The following is a 26,970-nucleotide window of genomic DNA, read 5'->3' as shown; positions in this document are numbered from 1 at the left end:
CAGCACCTCGTGGAGAGAGAGAGACTAAGAGAATTGCTGGTGGCCGCTTTGAATTGCCCTGGACTTTTGAGACCTGCCCCCTGAGCTGCCAAGGACTGAGGAGACATGGCTGTTTTGCTGGTACTTTGTCTGTCTGTTTTGATGTTGTTTTGACAGATTTGTCCACTGGTGAAAGACAGTCCTTTTGTTGAAGAAGTCCTGGAACCTGGCTGTTCGCTAAGAAGCCCTGAGACTGTCCTGCAGACAGAGAGTGAATACTGTCCACTGGTGAGGGACAGTACTGTTGTTGCAGGGGTCTGGAGACTGTCCTGCAGACAGAATGAATACTGTCCACTGGTGAGGGACAGTACTGTTGTTGCAGGGGTCTGGGAGCCTTTCTGTTGGTTCAGAAGCCCTGAAGAAGGATTTTCTTGTTGTATGTTTACAGAAATCCTGGGAGAGGGCTTTGCTAATGTGTTCAGGGGTTCTAGGGCTGTTCTACAGACAGAGGATAAATTCATGAAGGGACTGGCAATGTATCTTATGGCCTTGCTAAGCCTTGTCTCTCCAGGAACTAAGATTGCTGAGAACTTGCCTGGTGTCAAGATGAAGAAAAGACCTCCATTTGGGTATTAAGTGCTGTGTTTAAACTTGATGTAACTCTGGGGTAGATTCAATTGTGATCCAGGAGGTGGGGAACTTTTGACCTTATTGTGCTCTGTGATTGACAAATGAAGGTACTTTACCTATATTTGGAAACTAATCTCCATTTGAGAAGAGGGGTTTTGTGGTGGACTTAATTAAGGTATAGCCTAGGGGTGGAGTAGTATTTAGAACAGAGACTTTGTAATTGATTGAATGATTGGAAGGTCCTGGGGTGGGGTAGTCCTTGGAGATTAATCACATTTAGTAAATGCTGTATTTTGAATGATGTCATGTTTTTATCTTCTCTGTTCTTGGTTGGTCACTGAATAAAATGGAGAGCACCTATGCTGGTATTCTGAACCTTGGGAAGTTGCCTTTCTTTTGGCATTACATTACACATGCCTACAGGGAAAAACGATATTTGTAATTCATAAGACTTTTCTCAGTATGAGGACAATTGAAGGGAATATATATGTATAGGACGGTGTATGTGTATATAAATATATGAGTGTGGGCATATGTATGTTCATGTATATATAGATAGAGGGCACAGGATGAGCTGAATATGAAGGGATGATATCGAAAAAAATAAAATTAAGAGGTGAGACAGGAATTTATTGGGAGGAGAAAGGGAGAGACAGAATAGGGTAAATTATCTCATATAAAAGAGGCAAGAAAAAATTGCTAAAATGGAGGGGAAGAGCAGGAAGATGAAAAGGAATGGGACAACTTAATTCTCACTGAATTTGGCTTAAGGGGGGTATAACATGCATACTCAATTGGGTGTCTCATCCTACAGGAAAATAGGGGGGAAGGGGATAAGAGGGGAGATGATAGAAGGGAGGGCAGATTGGGGGAGAGGGTAGTTAGAAGTAAACACTTCTGAAAAGTTATAGGGTCAAAGGAGAAAACAGAGTAAGTGGGGGATGGGATAGGATGGAGAGAAATATAGTTAGTCTTTCACAATATAACTACTATGGAAATGATCTGGGTGACTACACATGTACAACCTATATTGAACTGCTTGTCTTCCCAGTGGGGGGTGGGTGAGGAGAGAAGATGGGAAAAAATCTGAAACTTAAAAGTTTTAAGGACAAATGTTTAAAAATTTGTTTTTTACATGCAACTGGGAAATAAGATATACAGGTACTGGGGTACAGAAACCCATCTTGCCCTACTAGAAAGTAAAGGAGTGATAGGGGAGGATATAAGATAGAACATTTGGGGGTAAGGGGTATTCAGTAGGCTTGCTATTTTGGGGTAGGGGAAAGATGGGGAGAAAAAGTTGTAACTCAAAATCTTGTGGAAATGAATGTTGAAAACTAAAAATAAATAAAGAAAATTAAAAAAAAAACATTTTGATGTAAAAAAAAATGAAAGGTAGTTTAATTAACTTTCACCTACAAAAAGAAATTGCAAATAGGATGCAGTTATGAGAAGCTGAGTCTGGCTCTCCGAGGCTCCTGGGTTGGTCCCATGTCAGACTGTGACCAGAGGATCAACAGAAAGATTCACAGCCCATGCTGTACGCTTGAGGGAGAGTGCTGGAGCTCCCTCAGGCCCAGGAAGGACCTAGGACAGCTCTAGGCTGGCTCTGGTCTCCTCCATCCCTGGGTCAGGCAGAAGCCACAGCATGGCGGCAGCTGCTCTCTCACAACTTGGGAACAGAGCAGGCAGGTTACATTCTTGAGCCTCTCCCTCCCCCATCCCCTCCCAGGCCTCTGAACACCATTATTTTCCCCAAATGAATCTTGATAATGTCATGGAATTCACAGATATTTTCATCATACAGAAGCCATCCATCCACACCACCCCCAGTGACCGTGTCCTTGCTTTGGCCTCTCTCAAGTCCTGACACCTGCAGCCTGGGCTGAGGTCCAAAGACAACACACGACGTACTGCTGGATGGCTTTGTCAGCTGCTCTGGAACTTCAGCTTCAATCTCTGAGCCAAAGGAAGCGGGCTCTCCAGAACAAGACTGGCAGCCTTCTCTTCTCCAGGATGGAGTGGAGACGGGCACAGTGCTGGTCGTGGAGGGCTTCCTGCGGCCTTGGCTGGCTGGGGAGCCCTGGCCCCTGGACAAGCCTGTCTGAGGTCTGGCCTGGGGACACTGGTCTGGAGCCACAGCTTCCCTTTTGGACATGGGCACTTTTCATTCCTGCCGGCTGGCTCATTCTCCTCATCAGAGGAGCTGCAGGGGAGGCAAACACTCTTTTTGGGGACCCTCTTCAGTGCCGTTTGAGACTCAGGCTGAACTTGGGTGCACTCCAGGCCTGTGGGCCTCTCTGCTTTCTTAGGGACATGTGGAACATGAGCGCTCGCTCTGGGCTTCTCCTGAAGGAACAGCGCTCTCCTGGGAGCCATGTCAGATTTTTCCTGGCCATTTTGCAAACCAGACACCGGGAGACCACACGGTGGGCAATGATCAGTTTGCTGGGGCTCAGAAGAGGAGCTGCTTTTGTTGGCAAGGCTCCCTTGTGTCTTCTGCAGTGAGGAGGCTTCCAATCCTCCCCAGTGGGTAGGACGCCCCTCCGGAGGGGCGGAGTGCCAGGACTGCTGCCAGGCCCAGGCACACACTCGCTCCTTTAGAGGCAGAAGGTTCAAGCCGAGAGCTGAAGGGCTTTTGGCAGGGCCAGAATTCTGGGGGTCCTGGCCACGTGTGTCACCCATACTTTCAGCACCTGCACAATGGAGCTGCCCAGGGGCCCCGCTGGAGTCTGAGGGGTGGGCAGAAGTCATAGGGGCCCGTGCACCTGGTGAAGCGCTGAAGGAGGTGCCCTCCCAGTCAATGGAGCTCAGCTGGAGGGCCTCGATCACCGTGCTATCATCTTGATGCTCGGACGCAGATGATGAACAGTCACCGGCAGCATTGTGCTGGGCGGTCCTTAGTCTCGGAGGGGAAGGGGCAGGGGCCTCTTGGGCCTCCGGATTCAAGGGAGCCCCCATGAAAAGCCAGCTGTTCGCTGCTGGGGTAGCTTCCCGCTGCCATTTTTCATCAGGAGGAGTTTCCAGGTTAGACTTGAAATTATGACCTGGTACCATTTCACGGGAGAGTTTCACATGGGACAGAAGATTTTCTACCTCCTCCAATTCTGGCAAATCAACCCCCTTAGACTTGTTTTTCTTACCTGTGAAGAAACAGAAATAAAATCAGTTTTTTTCCTCAACAAAAGCAACAAGAAACGAACAACCAAAGTGGGAGGTCTCTGGCCAGTCCTGGCCCATGGCCACCACAAGGGATCCTGTGCCACAGGCTTCAACTGGGGCATCTGGCCAGCACGTCTACAACTCCCCAATACTCCTGGAAGATGAAGGCTCGCTACAGCTAAGGCTGGGTCTGGACCAGCCTTGGGACATCACATGGTTCCTTCCTCCTATGACAGAAGATGCCCGGGCAGACGGGAAATGACTCATTGAAGGTTACATACTGGCAGCACCCTAACTCGGGGCCCCGCATTCCCTCCAGGGCTCTGCCTTCTTTCCTAGAGGGCTCATATACAGACTGTGGAAGAGAGCCTTCTACAGTGTATGGAGAGCCGGGGCAGAGCCGGGCAGTGGCTTCACTGAGAGGCATGGCTCCTTCTGCCAATGCCAGCAGGGATCTGCCCAGCATCTCCTAGTCTGGGAGTCGCCTGGGGCACGGTCTCTGCTTTGCGGGTGGCAGTCTGGAATCCCCTGACACAGAGGCGGCGTGAGCTCAGCTCGGCTGATATGGGCTTGGCGAGTCTTAGTCCTACACAGTGCCACGCCAGGCAGAAATGGAAATGGAAGCATGGTTGGTTCTCCCAGACCTTGAGCTTCCCCTCCAAGCCCAGCCCGAAACCTTCTGCTTCCAGACTCACTTCTGGATTTCTTCCCCCGGCTTTCCAGCACTTGCTCCTGGTACCGGGCGACCACCTCAGGGTAGGCAGCTTCGAATAAGGAGGCGTCCTCCACCGTGATTACAGTAGGCGGCTCCAGCTGGAGATCAGTGGCGGGGACGGCTGCAGTGGCCATCACGTAGTGCTCTGAAACACAGATGTGGGAGGGCTGGAGGGCAGCTTGCGGGCATCGCCCCACCCTCCCTGAACCACCCCTTCTCCCCTGCTCATCTCAACAGGGCCCGCCCAGTAAGGACTGTCTGTCCTCTGCCAATGACCATTCATCTCCAGGTGACCACAGCTGACCCCATGGTGGCAGCAGCACCCGCTGATAGGGCCCAGAAATGTCCTTACAGCCACAGAGTCCACCCTTCTCTCGCATCAGGGAAAGTGTTGTTACAGAGGGTCCCCTTGGGCGCAGCTGGCTCTCCCTCACCTCATCTGCCCCCTGGCCTCCCAGCTGAGATCTCCCTTGTGCAGGAGGCTTTTGCCCTCCCGTGGAACACAGGGGCCCTGGTCTGCTCCTTCTCCCTGGGGATCCTGTCTGCAGCTTGTCTGGACACAGTAGTTGTTTGTGCTTGCCCCCACCAGACTAGCAGCTCCCATGGGGCAGGGCTTAGCTTTGGATCCCCAGGGCTTGGCACAGAGCCTGGCACACAATAGGTGTTCACTCAGTGCTCACTGGCCAACTAAATGACACCCACTGATGTGACCTAAGAGCTGGGAATGACTGTGCTAGGGCCACCAGACTGAGTCCTGGAGTCACAGAATTTCTGAGCTATGAGGAGCCTGAAAGTGCATACTGCCCAAGCCCTTTGTCTTACAGACGGGGAAACTGAGGCCAAGATTCATGCAGTGACTGACTCAAGGGCACACAGGAGAGCAGTAGATGTGCGGCCCAATGCTGAGCCCTGAGTTCTGAAGCTGCCAGGGCACAGAGCTCAGGGATGATGGAGGAGGGGGGAGAGAAAGACGGAGACAGAGGGAGCGCACACCTGGGAGCCTGGGGTGTCAGCGAAAAGGTCCCAGGCAGTACAGGCAGGAGGACTGGCAACGCGGCTTGCGGGGGAGGGGGCATGGATTAAAGGGAGCAACCTCACACCCCGACAGCTCCCCCTGGGTTTGGGGTGGGCAGCGCACACACACACACACACACACACACACACACACACACACACACGCAGACAGAAATACAGGCAGACGCGCAAGTGTCCATACAGACACATGTGAAGACAGAGAGATGCCCCCTGCAAGGAACAGGCAGAGGGGAGGGGGGCCAAGATGGGGGAGGGAAGGATGGGAGGCAAAGGAGCCTGGGGGCCCCTGTTTGCCCCCTTCCCCCCACCCCAGTCAGGGAGGGTGAGCAGACAGATCCGGCCTTGTGGTATGGGTGAAACAGGCTGCATCCAAAGGAAGGGCAGGAGCGGGTGGGGATAAGCTCTAGTCTCAGCCGACCACAAGAGTCAGGGAACGAGGACGATTTTGGACAAGGCAAAGAGACAAAGCAGGGAACCCCACTTTGCCAAACAGAAGCAGCTGTGGGGAGGAGCCCCTCTTCCCTGCTCCTCAGAACCATGTTCTTGGGCCGGCCAGAAAACGTTCAGCACTGTCCCTGTGACCAAGACAGCCGGGGAGGGGGTATGGCCCAGCCTGGGAGGAGGCACGGTCCGACCCTGCCCACATATCCCCAATTTCCCCTGAGCCGCAGGACCCAGCCCGCAGAGGCAGGAAGGCCCAAGACTTGCCCGCAGTGTCTGATGCACACCTGGTTTTTGCCACTGGATCTCAAAACAAGGGATGCCACTCCTGACACGGGTGTGGGTGATGCTGGGAAGAAAAAGGAATCCCAATTAATGCAAAGGGGGTGAATTGCACACACCATGTGGTGAGCCACAGAACTGAAACCTGAATCCATGCATACGCTGGAATGAGCCTTCCTCTGGGCACAGGGACAGCAATGGCCCGGCCCGGTCCCAGCAGGGCTCCCACACACCTCACACACACATACATTTCATTCTGCATGGCTGATGGGGCATTGGACTCAATCCCTGGGACACACACGTAGGGCTCAGACTCGGGGGGCTGGACCACATCTGCCCATCCACTCACCACTAAATGGAGGAGGGGAAGAAGGCCGAGTCAGGCCCCACGGACCAGGAGCCACAGGATGTGTGCTCTGAGTCAAGCCCAGTGAAAGCCTGCCCGCTATCTGACCAATCACAGTCTTCCTTTAGCGAACATCTCTGCGACATTTTTGGTAGAAAAGAGCTGATCTGGCTGTCAGTGCCTCCTGAGTTCTTTTTACTGGTGATCGCTAGGCTTGCTAATAAACTGGCCCTTCGTGCCTCAGTTTCCCTTCACCGCAGATTCTCAGCCCAGCCACAGCAGTCGGGGGGGGGTATGTGTGAGGCCCAGGTGGCGTCAGGGGCTGGCCAAGACCTGAACCAGAGACTCTGCCTCCCTCTTCTGATCTTTGCTAGCTGTGCAGCCCTGGACAAGTCACCTTAGCTCTCTCAGATTCAGTCCCCTCATCTGGAAAAATGAAATGTTACTGGGACACCCAAGCTCACAGGGCTGTGGGGAGGCTCCCATGAGGCAATTATGGAAAATTTGTTGCCTTTAAAGTACCACATACATCTCTGTCAGCTGTTATTACGAGAGAGTACAGGGTTCATCGCTACCATTTTACAGATGAGGACACTGAGGCTGGGAAGCAGGGGGTGACGCCATCAGTGCTGGCATCTGGGCCTGTCACTGACCCCCGTCTGTGCCTGAGCTAGGACTGCCATGACTAGCGGAGCGTATCTGTGGACTCTCCCACTGGTCACCCAGAGTAGACACAGGAATGACCCACACTGGCCAGGCCCAATACCAGGTGCCCCCGTGCATCCCCTGGGAGCCACCCGGTCCGGCTCAGAGGGAGCCCAGATCCCTCTGGGAAGGGAAGAGAAGTGGAGAGATATATCCCCCATCCCTTAAGCCCTTACCACACCGGCTGCAGCTGGCCGGGACCCCCCCGGCCAGATGTCCTCTCCATCATGTCGTGATGTGTCAAAAGCACCATTAACTTCTTACACGCGTAGTGCCCGGGCCACGCCATCTTCTCTAACGCAAATACCTGGAAAGCCAATCAAAGGTGCCACAGACTCAGCCATCACCTCCTGGGGGCGGCTGGGTGAACACAAAGCCAGTGGTCAGCCAACGCACTTAGGAGTGTCTGCTGTGTACCTGGAACTAGGCCAGGCACACATCCCCCCTACAAGGACGCCCGGTCTGAGAAGCGCTGCCAATGGGTGGCAGATCCCCCAGGGGTCAACGGCCCATGCCCAGGGCCTGTCCGGGTGGAGGCAGTGAGTGCACAGAGCCCATGCTGGGTGTGGGGTTTCCTAGCTTGTGTCCAGCCCGCAGCCGGCCCTTAGCAGACACTGACCAACGCTGAGGGAGGCGGAGGAGACGGCATGAGGCTCCCGTGGGGGGCGGGGGGTTTCTCCCTGTCCCTCCAGCCTCCCAGGGCTCCCTCAGGAGCAGACAAAGGCCCGCCAGCCCTGCACGGACCTGAAAAGATGACAGGTCGGGTCTCCGCCAGCGGATTTTCTTTGTTAGCCTATCCTTGTTCAATTGGAATTCTTGAATAACCTGGAAAGGGTGGTGGAGGAGGAAGAAAACAGACCTTGAGAATCCCAGCTAACCTTACCTCCCCACCATAAACGTGTCGCTGCCCATCTTGGCTGTTACCTCGTGGAAGGGGAATCCTTCGCACCTGCAGGCTCTCCTGGAAAGAAGGCACATGCCAGAGGTCAGAAGGTGCCAGGGGGAGGCCGACTGTCCCAGAGTCCTCAGCTGCCCCAACCAGAACCCTCCCTGGTGGACCGTCACCTCCGTGCTGGGGAGGGAAGCCTGGGCCTGGGCTCGGGGCTGGTGTGAGACCTGCGGCCAGATCAACTTGGCTCTTGGGACCTCCAACGGCTTGTGGAAAAAGTGGGGTGCTCATGCTCCGGGTACCTCTCACAGGGCCATAGTTACAGAGGAGCCCTGAACACCTGAAAACTCTGGGAAACGGGAGCTCAGACTGGCCGATCACCTGGGGGGGCGTCACATGTTCTCTGAAGGATGTGCCTCCTGTGGCGCCTTTCAAGGCCAAGGTCCAGCAGCGGCTCCCAGCCAGGTAATAAGGCCCCCAGACTCCTCCAGCAGTGCTGGGCCTGGGCTGGGCAGGGCCCAGGACCACCCCTCATGGCCAAATTAAATTGGAGCAACTATGGAAATGAGGGAGGATTTAGCAGGGAACGGGACCAACAAGAACCGGACCAGAGGTGATGCAGGCTGGGCGCCCTCTTCTGAGGAGGCCCAGGGGCACCAGGAGACCAGCAGAAATGAGGTGCTCTCAGAGGCTCAGACTAGGAGGCCCAGAGACACTAAGTAATCCCCCCAGACTCACACGGCCAGGCCAGGCGACGGGGACTGGCTCTGATGAGTCAGGGATCAGTGAGGGGCCTCCTCAGAGAGATCAGTGCCTGGCTCCCCAGCCCCTGCCCCATCCTCAGCCTGCTCCCCTCCCACGAGCTCTCGGCCCCACAGACTTGGTCCACCCTCCGGTCACCCACAGATCACGGCCCCTGTGCTCACAAACGTGAAAACCCCCAATGTGACCAGTCTCTGGGCACTCTGGCCAGCATGCTCTTCCTCTGCTGACCCCTGGGTGAGCCAGGCCCATGACCCTCTTCTCAGGAGACCCCGCTCCCCCGATCACACTGCTCACCTTGCCTTGCCCAGCCTCAGTCTACCTGCTGCCTTTGCTTCTAGGCTGCTGGGTGGCTCAATGGTCAGAGTGCCGGGCATGGAGCTGGGAAGACCTGAGTTCAAATCCAGCCTTGCACACTTCCCAGCTGTGTGACTGACCCTGGCCAAGTCACTTAACTCAGCTTGCCTTGGATTTCTCAAATGGGAATAATAGTACCTATACCCAGGATTGCTGAGACACTTGTAAAGTGCTTAATTAGCACAGAGCAGGTGCTTTATATGAGCTAGCTATTATTACCTAAGCACCGGCTGCTGAGTGAAGGTGGAGACCTCACACGACCACTCTGACCAGGCCCCTCCAGGCCGAGGTCACACAACCTCCCCAGGCCTTCGCCATGCCCCCCCCCATCACCTGCCCTTCCCGCCCTCCATCACGACTCTTCCCCCCTTCTCACCATGGCTCCACCTCCCCCCCTCTCAGCTCACATCCTGACTCATATTTTACAGAAAAGCCTGAGCCTGTTCCCCTCGGGCCCCCTCCTCCCCCCTCGGTCCCCCTCTTCTTCCCCGGGGCCCCCTTAAGCCCCCTCTTCCTCATCTTCTATCCCTCAGGTGCCTTCTGTCCCTCTCTCCCCCTTCATCCCTGTCTCACATAAAGAAGGGGTCTCATTCCTGACCAAAGCTGACCCCTCTCTCTACCTGCTCAGATGATCCCCCTCCATTCTGGCCCCTCCTGCCTCCCCTATCAGGGTTGACAGCCCCACCCTCCTCCCGGTCCCTCAGGCTCCTAAGCCTGGGGTCACCTCGGACTCCTCACTGTCTCTCACCTACCCCCCCCCCCCCATATCCAAGCTTGCCAAGGCTTCTTTCCTCTGTATCACTTCCCCACATGCCCCCTTCTCTCCCCTGGTGCAGGCCCTTCGATGGCAGGAGCTGTTGGGGGGCCTCTCTGTCTCAGGGCCCTCCTCATTTCAGTCCAGCCCCCATCCAGCTCCCAGTGATTTTCCCAGCGTGCAGGCCTGATCACGCCACCCCTAGTCAACACACTCCTAGGGCTCCCCAACACCTGCAACAGCAAACACCAGATACTCTGTCTGGCATTCAAGGCCCCCCATCACTGCCTCCTCCTCCTCCTTTTCCAGCTGTCTTAGCCCTTCTCCCCCCCCCCCCCCCTACCCTTTGAGCCCAGCCTCCTGGCTGTCCCCCAACAAGACCCTCCATCCCTGGGCTCCAGCATTCTCAGAACACACTCCAACCACTTCTCTGACCAATCAAGTCCCTTCTTCTATGGGGAGGCTGCACCAAGCCCCCTGACTCTTGTGCCTTCCCTCTGTCAATCATCCTCTGCCTCTACTGGTAGAACCTGGCAGTGGCCTTCTTCAGACTGTGAGCTCCCCAGGGCACAGACCTCGGCGCAGTGCCCAGCACACAGCAAGTGGGTGCTTGGTGACGAGGGAAGGCACTGCTATATGGACCACCTCCACGAGGGACTGGGCATGGAGGCGTGGCTCTTTGGAGCATCAGCACCCTGAGGACAGGGCGCAGCGTCCCCTGGGGAACTCGTTTACAGGGCAGTCACTGTCCTCAAACTGGAGGGAATTCAGGGGTCATGGAGTCAAACGTGTCTGCAGAAACAAGCGCTGCCAAAGCCCCCCAAGGGTCCTCCATGCTGGCAGACGTTCCGACCTCGAGGGGGAGCTGAGCAGACCCTGGGTATGGGGGTCTGTTCTTTGTGGGACAGGCCAAGGTGACTGGGCCACAGCGGAAAGAGGGGAGAAAGAGAAATGGCCCACTTCTTGACGCTGTCCTCAACGGCGCCCTGCTGTCTTCTGCGCTCGGCGTGATGCCACTCACAAGTGCAGCAGTACGCATAGTCGTGGGGTTCACAGTGCCTCTCGCTCCCACACAGGCCACACCCATGGTGCTCGTGGTCCTTGGGGGTGCCTGCCAGGAGACACAAAGCTACAAGTCACCTGCTACTTCTACTGTCGACTCCAGACAAATTCAGCCTCGTTTACCAATATGCACACAACACCCACGAGCTTCTCAATTAGGGCGCGAAGATCAAAAAAAATTAACTATGACTGCGCCAGATTCAAAACAAAGAGACTGAATTTTAATGCAAACTTTTTGCCTTTGAGGATCCATTTTTTACCAGAAATTTACGCCAAACTTCAAAGAAAAACAGAAGTAAGCCTTGTCTGTTTTCTTAATCCCAGAACATCTAACATCTGGCCCCCCAAATCTTGGTCTTACCTCGTGCCACTTTCCCTCTGATCCTATGTTCTAAGCCAAGTGTGATGGTACGGCCCTAGCAGCAAAGCAATGTCTGAGCACACCCCCCCAGGAGATGTGTGTTTATTAACATATGTATCCATTACCTTCGTAATGACACGGCATGTACATTCTACAACACACACAAAACAGACAGGAGACGAAGATCAACTCAGTAATCTAGCAAAGGTTTTATCCGACCTTTGCCACAGACCAGATCCCGGGCTGAACGCTGGGGGTGCAGACGGAGGCAGAAGACAGACGGGGCCCCCTCCCAGGAGCTCCCATGCAGAGCCATGACAAAGCACACACGTACAATGTCCGGAGTGGATGGAAGGGAAGGCTGCACAGATGGGGAGAGGCCACCTCGAGGACAAGTCTGTGTGCCAAGCCTTGAAGGAAGCCGGGGAATCCAAGAGGTGGCGACAAGGAGGGAGAACTCTACAGGCATGGCAGACGGTCAGCGGAGAAGGGGAGAAAGGAGAGACGCAACGTGGCATGGGAGTGAGAAACAGCCAGGGGCCAGCAAGGCTGGGCCACAGGGTGTGTACGGGGGAGCCCTGGGTAAGAGCAGAAAGATGGGAATGGGCCAAGGAGCCTGCGAAGGAAGGACAGATTGGGCCAGAAGACCACTGACAAGGCTATCGGCACAGCCTAGAGGTGAGGGAAGAAGGCCTGGACCAGGGTGGCTGTTCCGGGAGGAGAGAAGAAAGGAGAATGCCAGACCATGTAGCAGAGAATTCAATTATGTGATTTGGCAAGTGATTAGGTAAGTGGGATAAGCAAGAGAGAGGCCACCAAGGCTGTCATCTTGGGTGTCTGCTTAGGAACGGGCAGGAAGAGGGAGGGATCCCAAGTTCTGCTGTGGCTATGTGGAGATGCCTAGGGGACGCCCTGATGGAGATGCCTGAGCAGAGGTGGGTGACGGAGAAGTGGTAATCATCGATGCAGACCCGATGACTGAAGCCACGGCAGAGGAGAGAGGCCAAGGACAGGACTCTGGGGACACTGAGAGTCAAGAGGATCTGGGAGGAGGAGGAGGAGAAGGCCAAAGTGCCCAAAATGGCCGGGAGATGGAGGAGGAGAGAGGATCTGGCCACTGGGAGCGACCCCTGCTGACTCTGGAGAAAGCAGCTGCAGCTGTGGGCTGAGCCTGGGAGACGAAGGACAGAGGATTCAGTGAGGGGAGGGAAACGGAAGCACCAAGTGTGGACGGCTGGGAAGGGAAGCACAAGCACAGGCCAACAGCCGGGGGCCTGGGTGGAATCCTTGGGGGGTTTCTTAAGATGGATCATTTTGGTCAGTTTTGTAGGGAGCAGAGAAGGAACCAGCAGGGAGGAAGGGACAGTGGGAGTGACGAAGGGTGGGGAGGAGAGAAGGGTCTGGGCAGGGCCTTTTCCATCCCCAGGACTCCCTACACTGCTGCCCCAGCTCGCCTCTCCCTTCCTCCCACATTCCTGAGGGTAAGGTTCTGGAGAAGTAGGGTGTGCCCATCCCAGGAGGCAGCCTCAGTGTCTCCTCCCTGCTTCCCCCACCTCATGTGTATGGGCAGCAGGAGGGGCTCTGTGGGGGTGGGGTGGGTCAGGTGCCCAGCTGCAGGGGATGGCTTTCTAACCCAGCCAGGAGAGCACGAGAGGTGGGCCGTGTGGAGGGCTGCTCTCTCAAGCTCCCTCACCAGTCATCTGGCACGCCCTCTTGGAGACCAATACTCTGGGCACAGTCCTGACATGTGCGGAGCCAGGAAGGGAACGAGGGCAGGTCAGCCTGGGCCTGTCCACAAAGCAGACGCTCCAGGAGGAGAAGGGGGAGATGAGCACAGCAGAAATCACAAGAGTGGTGGGATGCTCGAGGGTGAAGGGGCCTGGGTACGAGTGGAGGCTCAGGAGGAGGCAGCAGAAGAGTGATGGTCACCCTAGTACCAAGTAAGCTCCTTGAGGGCGGGCACCGCTGCCTTTTGGCTAAGTAGCCCCATCTCCTCACCTTCTGATTCCTGACAGTTTAGTGAATTCTGTGATCATGCAGAAAAAAGAATCCTCAAGGGAGCTCCAAGAAAACATGCCCTGCTGCTTCCCTGACTCCCCTAGAGACTCTGACCGGGTGAACCATAACAAAGTGAGCCACATCCTCAGAGACACGGACTCACCTTACTTGTCTCCTGAGAGCCGGGCTCCAGGCCACGAAAAGCAGCAGGAAGAGCTGACCACGGAACAGTTAAGGGGCTAGGTACGGAAAAGGAGGGTGACATGGCTGCAGGCAGTCCCCCTATTTATATGACTGATATGCAGAGGACACCATGCGAAATGCCAGGCTGGAGGAACCAAAAGCGGCAATCAAGGCTGCCGGGAGAAATGCCAGCAAGCTCAGGTGTGCAGAGGTGAAGAAAAGTTAAGAAGCCTTGAAAGCAGAGCGTAAAAGCTGAACATTAAAAGAGCCAAGATCATGACAGGTGGCCCCTCTGTTCCTGGCAAAGAGAGAGAGAAGCAGTGTCCGATTTTACATTCTCGCGCTCCAAGATCGCCGCAGATGGCAACTGCAGCCATGGAATTACGAGACGCCCACTCCTTGGAAGGAGAGCTCTGGCAGGACTGAGCGCCATGCTGAACAGCAGAGAAGCCACCTCTCCCACCAAGATCCAGTCAGAGCTTTGGCTTTCCCAGGAGCGACATCCGGCTGCAAAAGCTGGGCCCCACAATCAATGCTTTCGCACTGAGGTTCTGCGGAAGACTTTTGAGAGTCCCTTGGACAGCCAGGAGGTCAAATCAGTCACTACTTAAATGAATCCAGACTATTCACTGGAGGGTCAAATACTGAAGCTGAAATACTGTGGCCACACAATGAGAAGGGAGGACTCATTGAAAAGCCCCTGATGGGGGGAAAGAGGAAAGCTAAAGGAGAAAGGGACAGCAAAGATGGCCAGATGGGGCCATGGAAACAACAAACATGAGCTTGGACAGACTTCGGGAGGTAGTGGAAGGCAGAAGGGCCTCGCGTGGGCTGGTCCATGGGGTCACAAAGAGTAAGACATGACCAAATGACTGAATGACACTAAAAACGTCCACCTACCTGGATGGGCACACACAGAGCAATGGACCGGCTTTTTAACTGGGACTGGTGGTGGGTCAAGGCTGTTGGACTCTTCCTTCCACTGGTCAAACCTGGAGAGGTAACAGTGCAATCAGTGGGAAGGACACATCGGGATAAGGGGGCGGCTAAGCTCTCTCTCAGGCACCAGATTTCCACACTATTTTCTTAATAACAACTCTATACAGCAGAGAGTGTCCAGGCAGTTCCACTTTAGAGACAAGGACACCCAAGTCTAGAAAGAAAATGACCTAGACGCCACTCGCCTGCCCACATCAGAAGGAGGACATACACTGCCCTGAATTAATGCCTTCGAGATGCTCTCCTTCTGGGCAAATCCACCCTCCCAGGAGAGGACAGCTTGCCCCAGACTGGCCAAAGGGCAGCACCATTGCCTGAAGACAGGAGAGACGCCACACTGACCTCCCCACTGCGGTCCTCCCTCTCCTCCCCTCACATGGTCCCTTCTGCTGGGAAAGCAAGGACACTGCAAACCAGTGCTTCTCTCTCGAAAGATGTGATTAAAATGATTCTCAAAGAACTTAGAAGGAGAGGCCTCCTCTTAAACCATCTCCCTGCAATGTCACATTCAGACTTTATAATGTTATCTTCCCTTTGTAGATTGACAATGATATCAGGGAAAGCAGATGTCAAAGTGCCCTCCCCGTACCAGAAGTATCACAATGTGTGCCTTCGTGAGATAGGAGTTAGGATTGCTGGAATGTGGACTGCACCCCAGGAGGTGAGCCAGGCATAAGCGTTGCTGAGCTGGTACATACATGGGCTTCAACACGTAACATGTGGCCACTGAATTTAATTCATAAGAAGGTGTCACGGATGGTGGGGACGCCCTATCTGCCTGAAAGCCACTGCGTGCCGGTACGCTGTCATAACTAGGCTTGTCTGAAATAGTTTATGCCTAGATGCGGTCAGTCAGCCCAGATCATGACAACAGGGCCAGAAAAAAAAAGGGAGGCCTGAGCCTGCACTCCTCAGGCACTACTGGAAAAAAACGCAGTCTAGGTGAACATGAAGGATTTTCCATTAGAGTCTGTGAAGACAGAGCAGCTTTTAAACTACAATAAAATAACCTTTTAAAAGGTTGAAGAGCCCTCGGCGGCCGCTGGTCCAGCCCAAGTCCCTGCCCTGTACCAGGATCTCATTCGTGGCATCCCCGCTCTGTGAGATCTTAGGCTTGGCATGGGGCCCCGACCCTCAAGGATAGTCTCTGCATGAGGATGTTTCCCTTGGAGAGGGCCGAGACCCCCCTCTCCCAACTGCCACACCCGCGCCAATGTCCATGCCTCCCCTCAGCACCGGGGCCTCCTCGTCCTGACCACCTTAAATCACCACTGCAAGGCCTGCCCTCTCCTCCCACTGAGCAATGCATCCTGGAGTCCATCGGTACTCTTCCCTCATACCTTTCCCATCCCTGCCCCTGAGTTCAAGTCCAGCCTCAGACACTTGCTAGCTGTGTGACCTTGGGCAAGTCACTTAAACCCATCTACCTCATTTTCCCCATGTGTAAAATTGGGATGATAACAGTACCTATGTCCTATAGTAATTGTGAGAACCAAATGAGATAACAGTCGTAAAGTGTGTGGCACGGTGCCCGGCACACAGTAGGCACTTAAAACCCCTTCCTCCCCTTCCTGTCCCTGTCCCCCCAGTAGAGTATCAGCTTCCTGGCATCCTAGCACAGGGCCTGGCACATAGTAGGCCCTCATTCCATGCTTCTTCCCTTTCTTCTGGCCCCTGGCTCACATGTAGGACCGCCCTCTAAGTGCAGGCAGTAAAGGGCTGGGCCCCGGCTCCCCCTCCCAAGCCGGGCCCTGCCCCGCTGGCCTCCTCTTGCCCTTTGCCAAGGCGTCTCCTAGCCGGGGCGCTCCATACTGCACCATCCGGTCACTCCTGACAAAGCAGGCAGGGAATGGGAAGATCCAACACCCAATGACAGCCAGCGATCGCTGGAGAAGCCCGGGTTCTAGTGCCGCCAGAGACATTGAGGGGAGCTGAGCAGATCCCGACTGACCTGCGTGGGTCTGTCCTTTGTGCACAGGCAGAGGTGCCTGGGCCACGATGGAAAAATGCTGCCATGTGGGAAGCTGCCATAGCTTATTCTGAATTTTACCTTTGCAGTAAGCTCTGCCCTTCCAAAACGCGTACAAGCTTTAACGCCTGCTCCTTTCCAACTCCAGGGACGCCCTTCAGAAAGAAAAAAGAAGCAGCGCTCCATTAACTATAGGGCCAGATTCTTTGACGACCATTTTAAAGGAAAACCTCAGGGAGAGGAGTGGATGGTTCTATGGTCACCAAACATGGCGGCTGGGTTGGAGGCGGCAATACCGTGGCTGCGTGAGTTGTTCAGGCCGCCCACATGACTTCTGGGGCTCTGAACAATGTCCCTGAATACAGCGTGGCGGGGTGCTGCACACCACAGCTGGTCCAGAGTTTACGGCTGCACTGGGGACATGTGAACAAAGACTAGACATCTCTACGGAAGCCATAAGGGTCCGGCCAAGTGGAAAGAGCCAAGGCCACTGCACAGAGAGGAGGTGCTGCTGCCCAGGAGCTGCTGGGAGGGGCTGAGGAGACTGAGTCGCCTGGCAGGATGGCTGTCAGCCCAGAGCAGGAGTGGTCCTGCCCAACTCCTGAGGGGGAATCATTTGGGAGGAGGGTGGAGCCCTCCAGTGGAGGAAGGTTTCCTCCAAGGCTAAAGCAGTGCCCCCAGGGCAGCTGACAGCAGAGTCCACCAAGGGAGCTGAGGATGCTGCGCCCTATCTAAGGGAAACACTGGCAGGAAACGCCAGGGGTGCTCCCCTCTGCTGGAGCCCCCGCATCTGAGGACCCCTTCCGAAGAGCTGGCCAAGTCTGGCCAGCTGCTTGTCCTCGAGGGAGAAGCACAGGCGTGGGGCTCATGAGCTTTGAACCCCAAGGGGAGCGATGGCGGTGGCTCTGGGGCCCTGGACAGACAGGGCTGCCGAGGGCTCGGGGAGTGATGCCACTGTCCCACACGTGAGGAACAGACTGGATCCATCAACAGCAAGGGTCTGAGGCTGCTCTGAACTCAAAGATGAGTCTTCCTGACTCCGGGCCTGGCACTCTGGCCACCCAAAGCTGTCTACAGTCACTACTGATTAGGGGATGCAAACGGAGCCAACTCTGAGGGCCCGCCTCACACCCATCACACTGACCAAGATGAGAGAAAAGGAAAATGACAAGGGCTGGAAGGGTGGTGGGCAAATAGGGGCACTAAGGCATTGCTGGTGGAGCTGTGACCTGGTCTGAGCATTCTGGAAAACCATGTGGAACTACGCTCAAAGGGCACCCGACGGTGTCTGCCCTTCCCCCAGCAATAGTGCCATGGGGCCTGCGCTAGGCGGCGCATTTGTGCGTGATGGCATGACCAACGCAATGAGCATCTCTGCAAGTGGCTCGGGTGGGGCAGGGGCAGAGACCACAGGGAGTGACACCCCTCACCTGGGCGTTTTGATTGTTTGAGGGGGCCAAAGTCCCCTAGTCCGAGGGCAGGAGCTGAGTACTGAACCCCCGAAGAAGGGAAGCCTGAAGACAACAGCTACTCTTAATTCTGACTGGGCGCTACGACACGTCTGGAGACTAAAACATGCCCATCAAATGTGTAAGCACTACTACAAGCTGATCATTACACAATCACCAACTGAAATAACAGGCAATCACGAACAGATCATGGGTAGGTCAAGCCAATGTAACAGAGATGACAACACACACTAAGTTAACGGACTTATTCAGTGTCGTGCCAACCAAACTACCAAAGCATTACCTGATAGAGGCAAAAAAGAAATTCGCCTGGATGAGCAAAGGTTAAGAAAATCAAAGGAAATAGTGAAGAAAGCTGGGAAGGAAGAGGGCCCAGCAGTAACAGACACCAAACTATATCAGACAGAAGCAATTATAAAAGATTTGCTCCTGGTTCAGAGGCTGGAAGGCTCCCCAGCGGGAGCAAAGGAGGGGGAACAGAGAATGAAAGAGCAGCAGAGAGGGCCTGGAGGGCAGCTCTGTAAGCACCGCCCTCTGAGACTGACGCCAGGGCCACCCGAGACTCCGCAGGCCTGGGGAGAGACGGGCTCCCACTGGGAGACAGAGAGAGGACGGCTTAGAATGCACATGGGCATAGCCTGTGCAGGAATTGGTTAGGCCCGGCTCAGTTTTCATTTTGTAATTGTTAAGTGGAGGAAAAGGTGGAAAGGAAAGAAAATAAATGCTTGGGGGGAAGATTTGATTATTTTTAAAAAGTAAACCACAACTGGGCATGGTGTTTGGCATAGTGTGGGCTGAGAAACGTCTTTTCGGTCATTCTAGGCTGCGCTTCTAAACCGTAAGGGTGACCTCACCACATGCAGGGTACACAGCCCGGATCCTTGTGGATCTATGTAGCAGCAAGCACCCCAGCATCCCCAGGGTGGCTGCCAACACAGGTTCTTGGATCTGCTTTGATAAAGGAAAGCAACTCAAAATGGGTTAACAAGCTTACTTTAATCAGTCAGATATGTATCGTTCACCTAGTTCAGGGGAAAAAGGTCAGCACCCCGAACTTCAGAACATACAGACAGAATTATCAAGACAGAAACAGATCAAGTAGACAGATTTCCAAACTGTCCAACCATTACATCCATACCAAATCAGCGTCTGGGTTTCAAAGCGGGGGGGCCCTGGACAACGGCTTCCCAGAATTTCATCTGATCAAATCCCAGAACACTTCTCAAAGTGAGTCCCAAAACAAAGCTTCACATCAGGGCTTATATAGCCTTCTCCTGGCTTAGAGAATGTAACAACAACCTTATTGACTCACTGGCCAATCAAGAAGTATCTACTGAAAAACAAGCCTCCCACCCCAGGCTCCAGGTGCACTTTAGCCTAGGGCCAGGGAAGATCTTTAAATTTTCATTTCCATTACAATCTACAACTTCCCAAGTCTGGGGAGCCTCTAAGACAAGGACTCTCCTGCCTCCTACACATCATGCTTGCTCAGTGACATGACTAACCCATGTTGTTGGCCTCAAGTAAGAAACCCAAGTGTTTCATCAACGAGGTTGATGACGGATAATACACCACCAGGAAAAGTGAAGTGCTTTTGTGTAATTAGTCATAATGGGATGTTCCCAAGCAACAGAAAATCTAGTCACCAGATGCAAAAGCAGGTTACATGGGAAGGCAGTGTTAGAAAAACAGAGGAGACCCAGAACCCATATGACCACAACTACAAAACACTTTTCACACAAATAAAGTCAGATCTAACTAATTGGAAAAATATCAACTGCTTGTGGCTAGGTAGAGCTAATATAATAAAAATGACAATTTTACCTAAATTAAATTATATATTTAGTGCCATACCAATTAATTTACCAAAAAATTACTTTATAGAGCTAGAAAAAATAGTAGCAAAATTCAGTTGGAAGAACAAAAGGTCCAGAATATCAAGGGAATTAATGAAAAGAAATGCTAGGGAAGGTGGACTAGCTATACCAGATTTCAATCTCTATTATAAAGCAGCAGTCATTAAAACTACTTGGTACTGGCTGAGGATTAGAGGAGTGGATCAATGGAATAGATTAGGCACAAGAAATTCAGAAGTCAATGACTATAGTAATCTATTGTTTGATAAACCCCCAGACCCTGGTTTTGGGGATAAGAACTCACTATTTGACAAAAAACTGCTGGGAAAATTGGAATATAGTATGGCAGAAACTGGGCATAAACCATTATCTAACACCATATACCGAAATCAAGTCTAAATGGGTGCATGATCTAGGTATAAAGGTTGATACTGTAAGCAGTCTTGTAAAACAGGGTATAGTTTACCTGTCAGATTTGTGGAGAGGAAATGACTTTATGACGAAACAGGAATTAGAGAACATTATAAAATGTAAAATGGATAATTTTGACTACATAAAATTGAAAAGCTTCTGTACAAACAAAGCCAATGTAACCAAGATTAAGAGGGAGGTGGGAAATTGGGAAAGAATCTTTACAACCTATGTCTCTGACAAAGGACTCATTTCTAAAATATACAGAGAATTGAGTCATATTTATAAGAATACAAGTCATTCCCCTGTTGATAAATGGTCAAAGGATATGAACAGGCAGTTTTCAGAGAAAGAAATTAAAGCTATCTATAAGCACATGAAGAAATGCTCTATATCACTATTGATTAGAGAAATGCAAATCAAAACAACTCTGAGGTACCACATCTCACCAGTCAGATTGGCTAAGATGACAAAACAGGAAAATGACAAATGCTGGAGAGGATGTGGGCAAATTGGAACACTAATGCATTGCTGGTGGAGTTGTGAACTGATCCAGCCTTTCTGGAGAGCAATCTGGAATTATGCCCAAAGGGCTATATATACTTTCATATCTTTTGACCCAGCAATACCACTCCTAGGGTTAATACCAAAGAGATCATAGAAGTGGGAGGAAGACCCATATGTACAAAAATGTTTATAGCAGCTCTTTTTGTGGTGGCAAAGAATTGGAAATTAAGGGGGTGCCCATCAATTGGGGAATGGATGAACAAGTTGTGGTATATGCATGTTATGGAATACTACTGTGCTGTAAGAAACGAGGAGCAGACGGTCTTCATATTTACCTGGAGAGGCTTAAAAGAACTGATGCTGAGTGAGAAGAATAGAACAAGGAGAAATTTGTACACAATTACAGACACAACGTATGTGTGATGACCAACTCTGATAGACTGGACTCTTCTCAGCAATGCAGTGATATAAGTCAATCCCAAAAGACTCATGATGGAGAGAAATGTGTGCATCCAGAGAAAGAACTAGAAAGAACTGAGCTTATATCCAGGTGGAAGCAAAATACCTGATCTTTTTCCTTTTCTGGTTTGGTTTTATGTCCTCTTTACCATTTTTATTTCCATCTGATAACAATCTGTCTTTGTAACCTGACTCATGTATAAGGTAAATGTATTTACAGATCCTATACTTGACTATATGCTGCCATGGTGGGGAAGGGAGGGAGGGAGACAAAATGTGAAACTCAAGGAATTGTGGAATTGAATCCTGTAAACTAAAAGGAAACAAAAAAATTAATTAAAAAAAAAAAAAAAAAAAAAGGAGGTGGGGCAGCTCAGGGGTGCAGTGAATAGAGCCATGAGGACCTGAGTTCAAATGTGGCCTCAGACACTTAACTAGCTGTGTGATCTTGAGCAAGTCACTTAACCCCCCCAAAAAAGCCTTGTTCTTTCTCCTCCGAAAAAAAGAAGGAAAAACAAAGGAAGCAACAAAGAATGGTATTATATAGGGAAAAACATGTCTCCATGTTCTATCAAATTTATAGAAAAAATACAAACATGTTTCCTGCTCACGGTTTGGGCTCCACATCAGTCTTACTCTGAGGCTCCCCGAGATGGGGAAGGGGGGCTGGGATACTTTTCTGAGCCCCTGAAGACACACTGACCGGGGCTTGAGAGGTGGGGTCGAGGCTAGGCCAGGGGAGCACCTGCTCTGGTAAACTCTATACCAAGACAGAGCCCCCTCAAGGGCCAGAAAGAAACTATTATTGGAAGGCTGGCCTTGCTGGGAAGGGGCCTCTCACCCCAAAGCAGTAGCACAGTAAGCAACCCTCAAAGACCCTCTACAGAGAGGCCGTGTTGCCTTCTGGGAGGAAGGGCTAACACTGATGAAATCAGGAATTGCTGAGGTAAGAATGGTTAGAGACCTGACTTCGTGGCCTTGCGATGCCATGACGTCCATCCACCATGACGTGGACCATGTGGTATCACAGTCAGGATTCATAATGTTCTTTATTAACGTCATTGGTCACTTAACGTCTGGCACAGTGCACCTGGCAGACACGCCATTTGTGGTCTATTCAATCACAAAGCTGTACAAGACTCAGTTTCACTCAATCAGTGGCCACTCTGGGGGTGGGAGAAGAAGATGAGGTGGCTGCTGAGGTCTCTTTGGGATTCCTTCATTCCAACACCCCCTACCCTGTGCTGCGTTAGAAAAGGAGCCCCAAGGAGCTCATGGTTTTGTGAGGCAGGCCTGCCCAAGACCCAGTCACGGGGCCACAAGGACAAAACCATCGTCATGATAATATTAAGACGCTTTCTGACCATTAAACTCTTCCCATTTCCTGCTCTCTGTCTCTGGGGTTGGCCTTTCTTCATATTCTTCAATAAAACACCACATCACAACCAAGAGAATGCAGACACAGCTGAGAGAATCCAGATGTCTTTTAATAAGCAAGACATCAGAGAGACTGGGAACGCCACGCAGAACCAGGCCACACCTCTTGTTATGGTTTTTATCCTGTACGAGTTTCTTTTAATAATAACGTGCTATTGGTGTTAACAGGTAATGGGCTTATCATTACTGTAAATGAATTAACACATATTTTTAAAAAGCGATCTGCTTTAATTCCCAATATGGCATCTATTGACAGCTTTAACCCATAAGTAAGAGTGTAACAGTCTGGAGCCCAAAAAGCTTGAGAACCAGTGGCCTTGTCCATTCAATAAACCTCTATGGAGGGAGGGCCTACTATGTTCCAAGCGCCATGCTGGGGAGGAGGGTGATACAAACAGAAATGAAGACAGCTCCTGCCTTCCAGGGGCTGACTCCTTCCTAGGAGGAGTGAGGGAGGAGGCACACGTACACCTGTAAGGAAATACGAAACATGCCCAAAGCAAAGACCTGTGGGTCCCAGTGCTGGCGGGGTAAGGAGGGCACCTTGGCCACTAAGGGTCTGGGAACCCGCATGTGCACCAAGCAAGCACAGTCGCTCCATCAAAATGTCTTTTTCTCAGTCAGTGGCAACCAGAGGTAAATCTAACATGGGGGTCCACGACCACCTTCCAGGTTAAAAGGTGCCCTCACACTACAGCTTGCTGGGAGCTACCACACTGGTGCAGGGCAGGCGAAGGGGCTGGGGAGAGCCACCATGTGAACACAGAACAAAACAACCGACTATGGCTTACCTTTGGAAGGTAGTCACAGCCCAGCAGCACGGCCAGGCCGATCAGGGAGTCCCGATCCAAGCCCAGCTCCTTAACTGAGGACATCATATAGCAATCCACATGGGGGTCCTAAAAGAAAGGGAGCACGTGTGTGTGATCAATCTTTGAAACAGCAGATATCCACAGATCCCTATGGGTCTGAGTCTCCTCCAAAAACACCGTCCAGAGCTCTCTGTATTTGCATGTGTGTGTAAGGAGAAGAACCAAATAAAACCACGTCAGAGATGGAAGGGAGGCCCATTCAGTGCTGGGCCAAGAGCGCCTGCAGAGGTCACAGCAGAGGTTAAGAAGCCCAGCCCTGCTCGATGAGGATGGTGAAGCCCAGGGGAGCAGCCCAACCTGCTCAAGGCTGGTCACACAGAGTAACTGCATGAGACACACACCCAGCTGTCTCGGGATCCACAGCCAAGGTCCTCATGGAACCAACAGTGCTCAAGAACTTTCTTAATCATCATAGCTGACATCTTCACTGGCCTCTATCACTGCAACGGCTAAAGACACATCTGTGGCACAAAGGGCTGACTGCACGTACAGCTGGTGATTTACTCACATACTGAGCTTTGGACTCTGACTGACAACTAAAACATGCAATGGGAAGCTGAAGGCACTGGGGAACAGGCCTGTGATATCACTGGGACAGGGGTCACCCAATGGGGAAGCTCTCTGCCAGGGGCTACATACCAGGATGTTTGGCTCTGAGGCTGCCTCGGGAGCTGAGGCAATGTGGAAATCCCCAGATTACACCCCGTACCCCACCCCCGCCCAATCTAAATCACTTGGCAATAATAATAGTTTGAAAAATCAATTTTTGAAAATATACATAAAGGAAACACATACCTTTGTACTCATAGTGAAGTTTCGGTAAACAGTCTGTGCCCCATAGAGGAAAGCGTCTCCGTCATTGGTGAGGCACCCGTCCACATAGCCGTGGGCATCGAGGTAAGCACACATGGCCTCAGCCTCCCCAGCGGCTTGAACCCATGGGATTCCCAAACACTCCAACATGTCAAGGCACTAGCAACAGAATCCACGAAAATCAGGGGCTGCCTTTGACCCATCTGTCAGTAAGCATTAAGTGCCTACTGTGTGCACTAGCTTGTTTCCTATAAGATTATGATGCCCAAAGTGGTGGCAATTTATAAGTTAAAAAATTATCTATTAGGAACATACAAATTCAGGGGTGGCTAGGTGGCGCAGTGAATAGAGCACTGGCCCTGGAGTCAGGAGGACCTAAGTTCAAATCTGGCCTCAGACACTTAACATAAAAACTAGCCGTGTGACCTTGGGCAAATCACTTAACCCCAATTGCCCTCCGAAAAACAAAGGACATACAAATTCCAAATAAGGAGATTAAAGACAGCTGATATAACTAGAGAGAGAGATGATAGATAGAAGATGGTACAGATGGATGGAGAGATGACAGCCAGATGGTATGGGCAGAGGGACAGATGAGAGAAAGACAGACTGATGGATAAGCATATAGGCAGATGGACACAGACCATGCAGCTTCAACAGTCTCTGAATGACAGTGACCTGATCTGCAACATCACCCCCTTTTGTTTCAATGTTAACACCTAACGATTTCTCAACGGGCTTAGGACGTGACCACCAATCTTCCATTTCTCACGCCGCCATGAGGGCTGGGCTCACGGTGTCCACGCACCGGCAGCCACGCTAAAAGCCGATGATCAGCTTACTTTTGGCCAGAGAACACTCTAGGCAACGCTGGGCAGGTCGCTCAGCCTGCCCCAGGTTCTGACTCTCTCCCCAGGCCAGTCAAACGTTCCCATTAAAAGTTAAGGAAGGCAACCTTTGGGACAGCACAGATTTTTTGTCACATCACTGAACAATCACCATGGCCCGTTATGCCTCCTCGTTTTTCTTTATCCAAATTAAGTCAATGGGACATGAAGGAGGCCCAGGCTGAGAAGCACATCAGCAGCACTGGCGGAGGAGTATGGACGTTGTCCTGAGACCACACTGCGCTTCGGACTCTCCGTGACCAATCCATCGATCAAGAAGTTGTTGGAAAAAGACCTCTTGTAACAAACGGGAGTGGTAGGAAAGAAATTCCCCCAAAGGAAGAGTCAAGCAGCGGTATCAGACCGTAAGAGCCTTGCTGGTGCTAAGTGTAAGGGTTATGGGATTTAAAGATCTCCCATGCCCCATGGATGTGCTGACATAGCAGAGCAAGAGAAAGTGAAAAGCCGAGCTAACGGTCCTGTGGTTGGCAGTTGGCGGCAGTTGCCTTTTTTTTTTTTTTTTTTTGAGTTAGGACCCCTGCTGAGGACTGCCAGGGGCCGGAGCTGCTGGGAGCGTGCTTCCAGGACGCTGGGTGGTTGCTGTGAGTGGGGAGAGGAGGACCTTTGCCTGAGGTAGCCTGTTCTGTTTTAAAGGCCTGAGAATGTGGGTGCTTTCTACTTCATCTACCTGTGCCAATATCATAACTACTCTGATGGCTTTCACTTTCTGGTTTTGGGACTCAGTCTTTTGGTATCTTAATAAATTTTCTAGCTTATTCCCCCATATGGCAAGCCTGATGTATTTTGTGATGGATAATTATATCAGCATATTTGTCATCTCCATAGGCATTGTGAATATGGCATTGCTGATACTCTGAGTCACTAGGATTTTCAGTCATAACCACTGGCCTATTCCCTGTTTGAGGCAAGTACAAAAGTCACCACCCAACGGGAAGCGCAGCAAGTCCCGTGAATCCGCAGGGGGTCTGCAGAGAGCCAACAGCGCCGGGCCTGACCAGGGTACTGCGGGGGGCGGGGGCTGAGCCCGCGCTCTCCCCGCCTCCACAAGGGGCTCACCTCTCGTAAGACAGCCCCGAAGCAGGCTCTCGCAGGCCTGTGGGCCGGGTTCCGGGGGGGCCCGAAGCGCGCCTCGCTCCTTTCGCTCATCACCTCGGCTTTCAGCTTGGGGGCGCTGCCTTCCGTGACAAATAGCAGCTTTACTCCCATCCGAGTCAGAGACGAGATCCGGAAGAACAGATTCCTGAAATGAGGCGCCGGGCTCGGAGAAAGCAGGCAGAGGCCCACGGCCCAGGGCCATGGCCACGCGGGCCGGGCCAGTCACGAGCCTCACCCTCTCCTCCTCCTCCGGCCCGGGGTCTCCCACGCACCTGAGATGCGGCCTGCCCACGCCGCCTGCCATCTTCTTCACGGCCAGCGCCTCACACACCCACACACTCAGGTCCACCGCCAGCGTCTTCCCCCGCAGGCTGCGGAGAGGGGCGGGCCGCCTGGCAGGCTCCAGGATCGGCCACAGGCCCTTCACGCCCATGCCCGGCTTCCTCGGCCGCGGCTGCGGACGGACGGGAAACGCGGTCACCCCGCGGAAGAGGTCACGGAAACGAGCCCCCGG

At 52.5% G+C, this 26,970-nt stretch overlaps 1 protein-coding gene across 2 annotated transcripts; it reads right to left on the bottom strand.

The window, feature by feature from the left end:
- Positions 1 to 1,980: 1,980 nt before the first annotated feature.
- On the bottom strand, positions 1,981 to 26,970 carry GEN1 (GEN1 Holliday junction 5' flap endonuclease). Of its 2 annotated transcripts, XM_069099335.1 has the most exons (13): positions 26,729 to 26,960; positions 26,418 to 26,601; positions 24,436 to 24,612; positions 23,560 to 23,667; positions 16,711 to 16,784; positions 14,562 to 14,653; positions 11,018 to 11,168; positions 8,220 to 8,256; positions 8,040 to 8,120; positions 7,472 to 7,602; positions 6,250 to 6,311; positions 4,467 to 4,631; positions 1,981 to 3,752 (listed from the first exon to the last, which is right to left on the bottom strand). In XM_069099335.1, exons 1-13 carry the CDS (start codon positions 26,887 to 26,889, stop codon positions 2,539 to 2,541), a joined length of 2,637 nt encoding a protein of 878 aa, XP_068955436.1. In that variant the 5' UTR covers positions 26,890 to 26,960; the 3' UTR covers positions 1,981 to 2,538. The 2 variants fall into 2 exon arrangements, with proteins under 2 accessions (XP_068955436.1, XP_068955437.1); XM_069099336.1 differs by lacking the exon at positions 24,436 to 24,612 and having other exon boundaries at positions 26,729 to 26,970.

Source organism: Petaurus breviceps, unplaced genomic scaffold, assembly GCF_028583685.1.
Source record: "Petaurus breviceps papuanus isolate PSGF00001 unplaced genomic scaffold, PetGlider_PUasm1.0 373, whole genome shotgun sequence".
In the NCBI taxonomy this organism is placed as follows: domain Eukaryota; kingdom Metazoa; phylum Chordata; class Mammalia; order Diprotodontia; family Petauridae; genus Petaurus; species Petaurus breviceps.
This window is presented reverse-complemented; position numbering and strand designations above follow the sequence as displayed.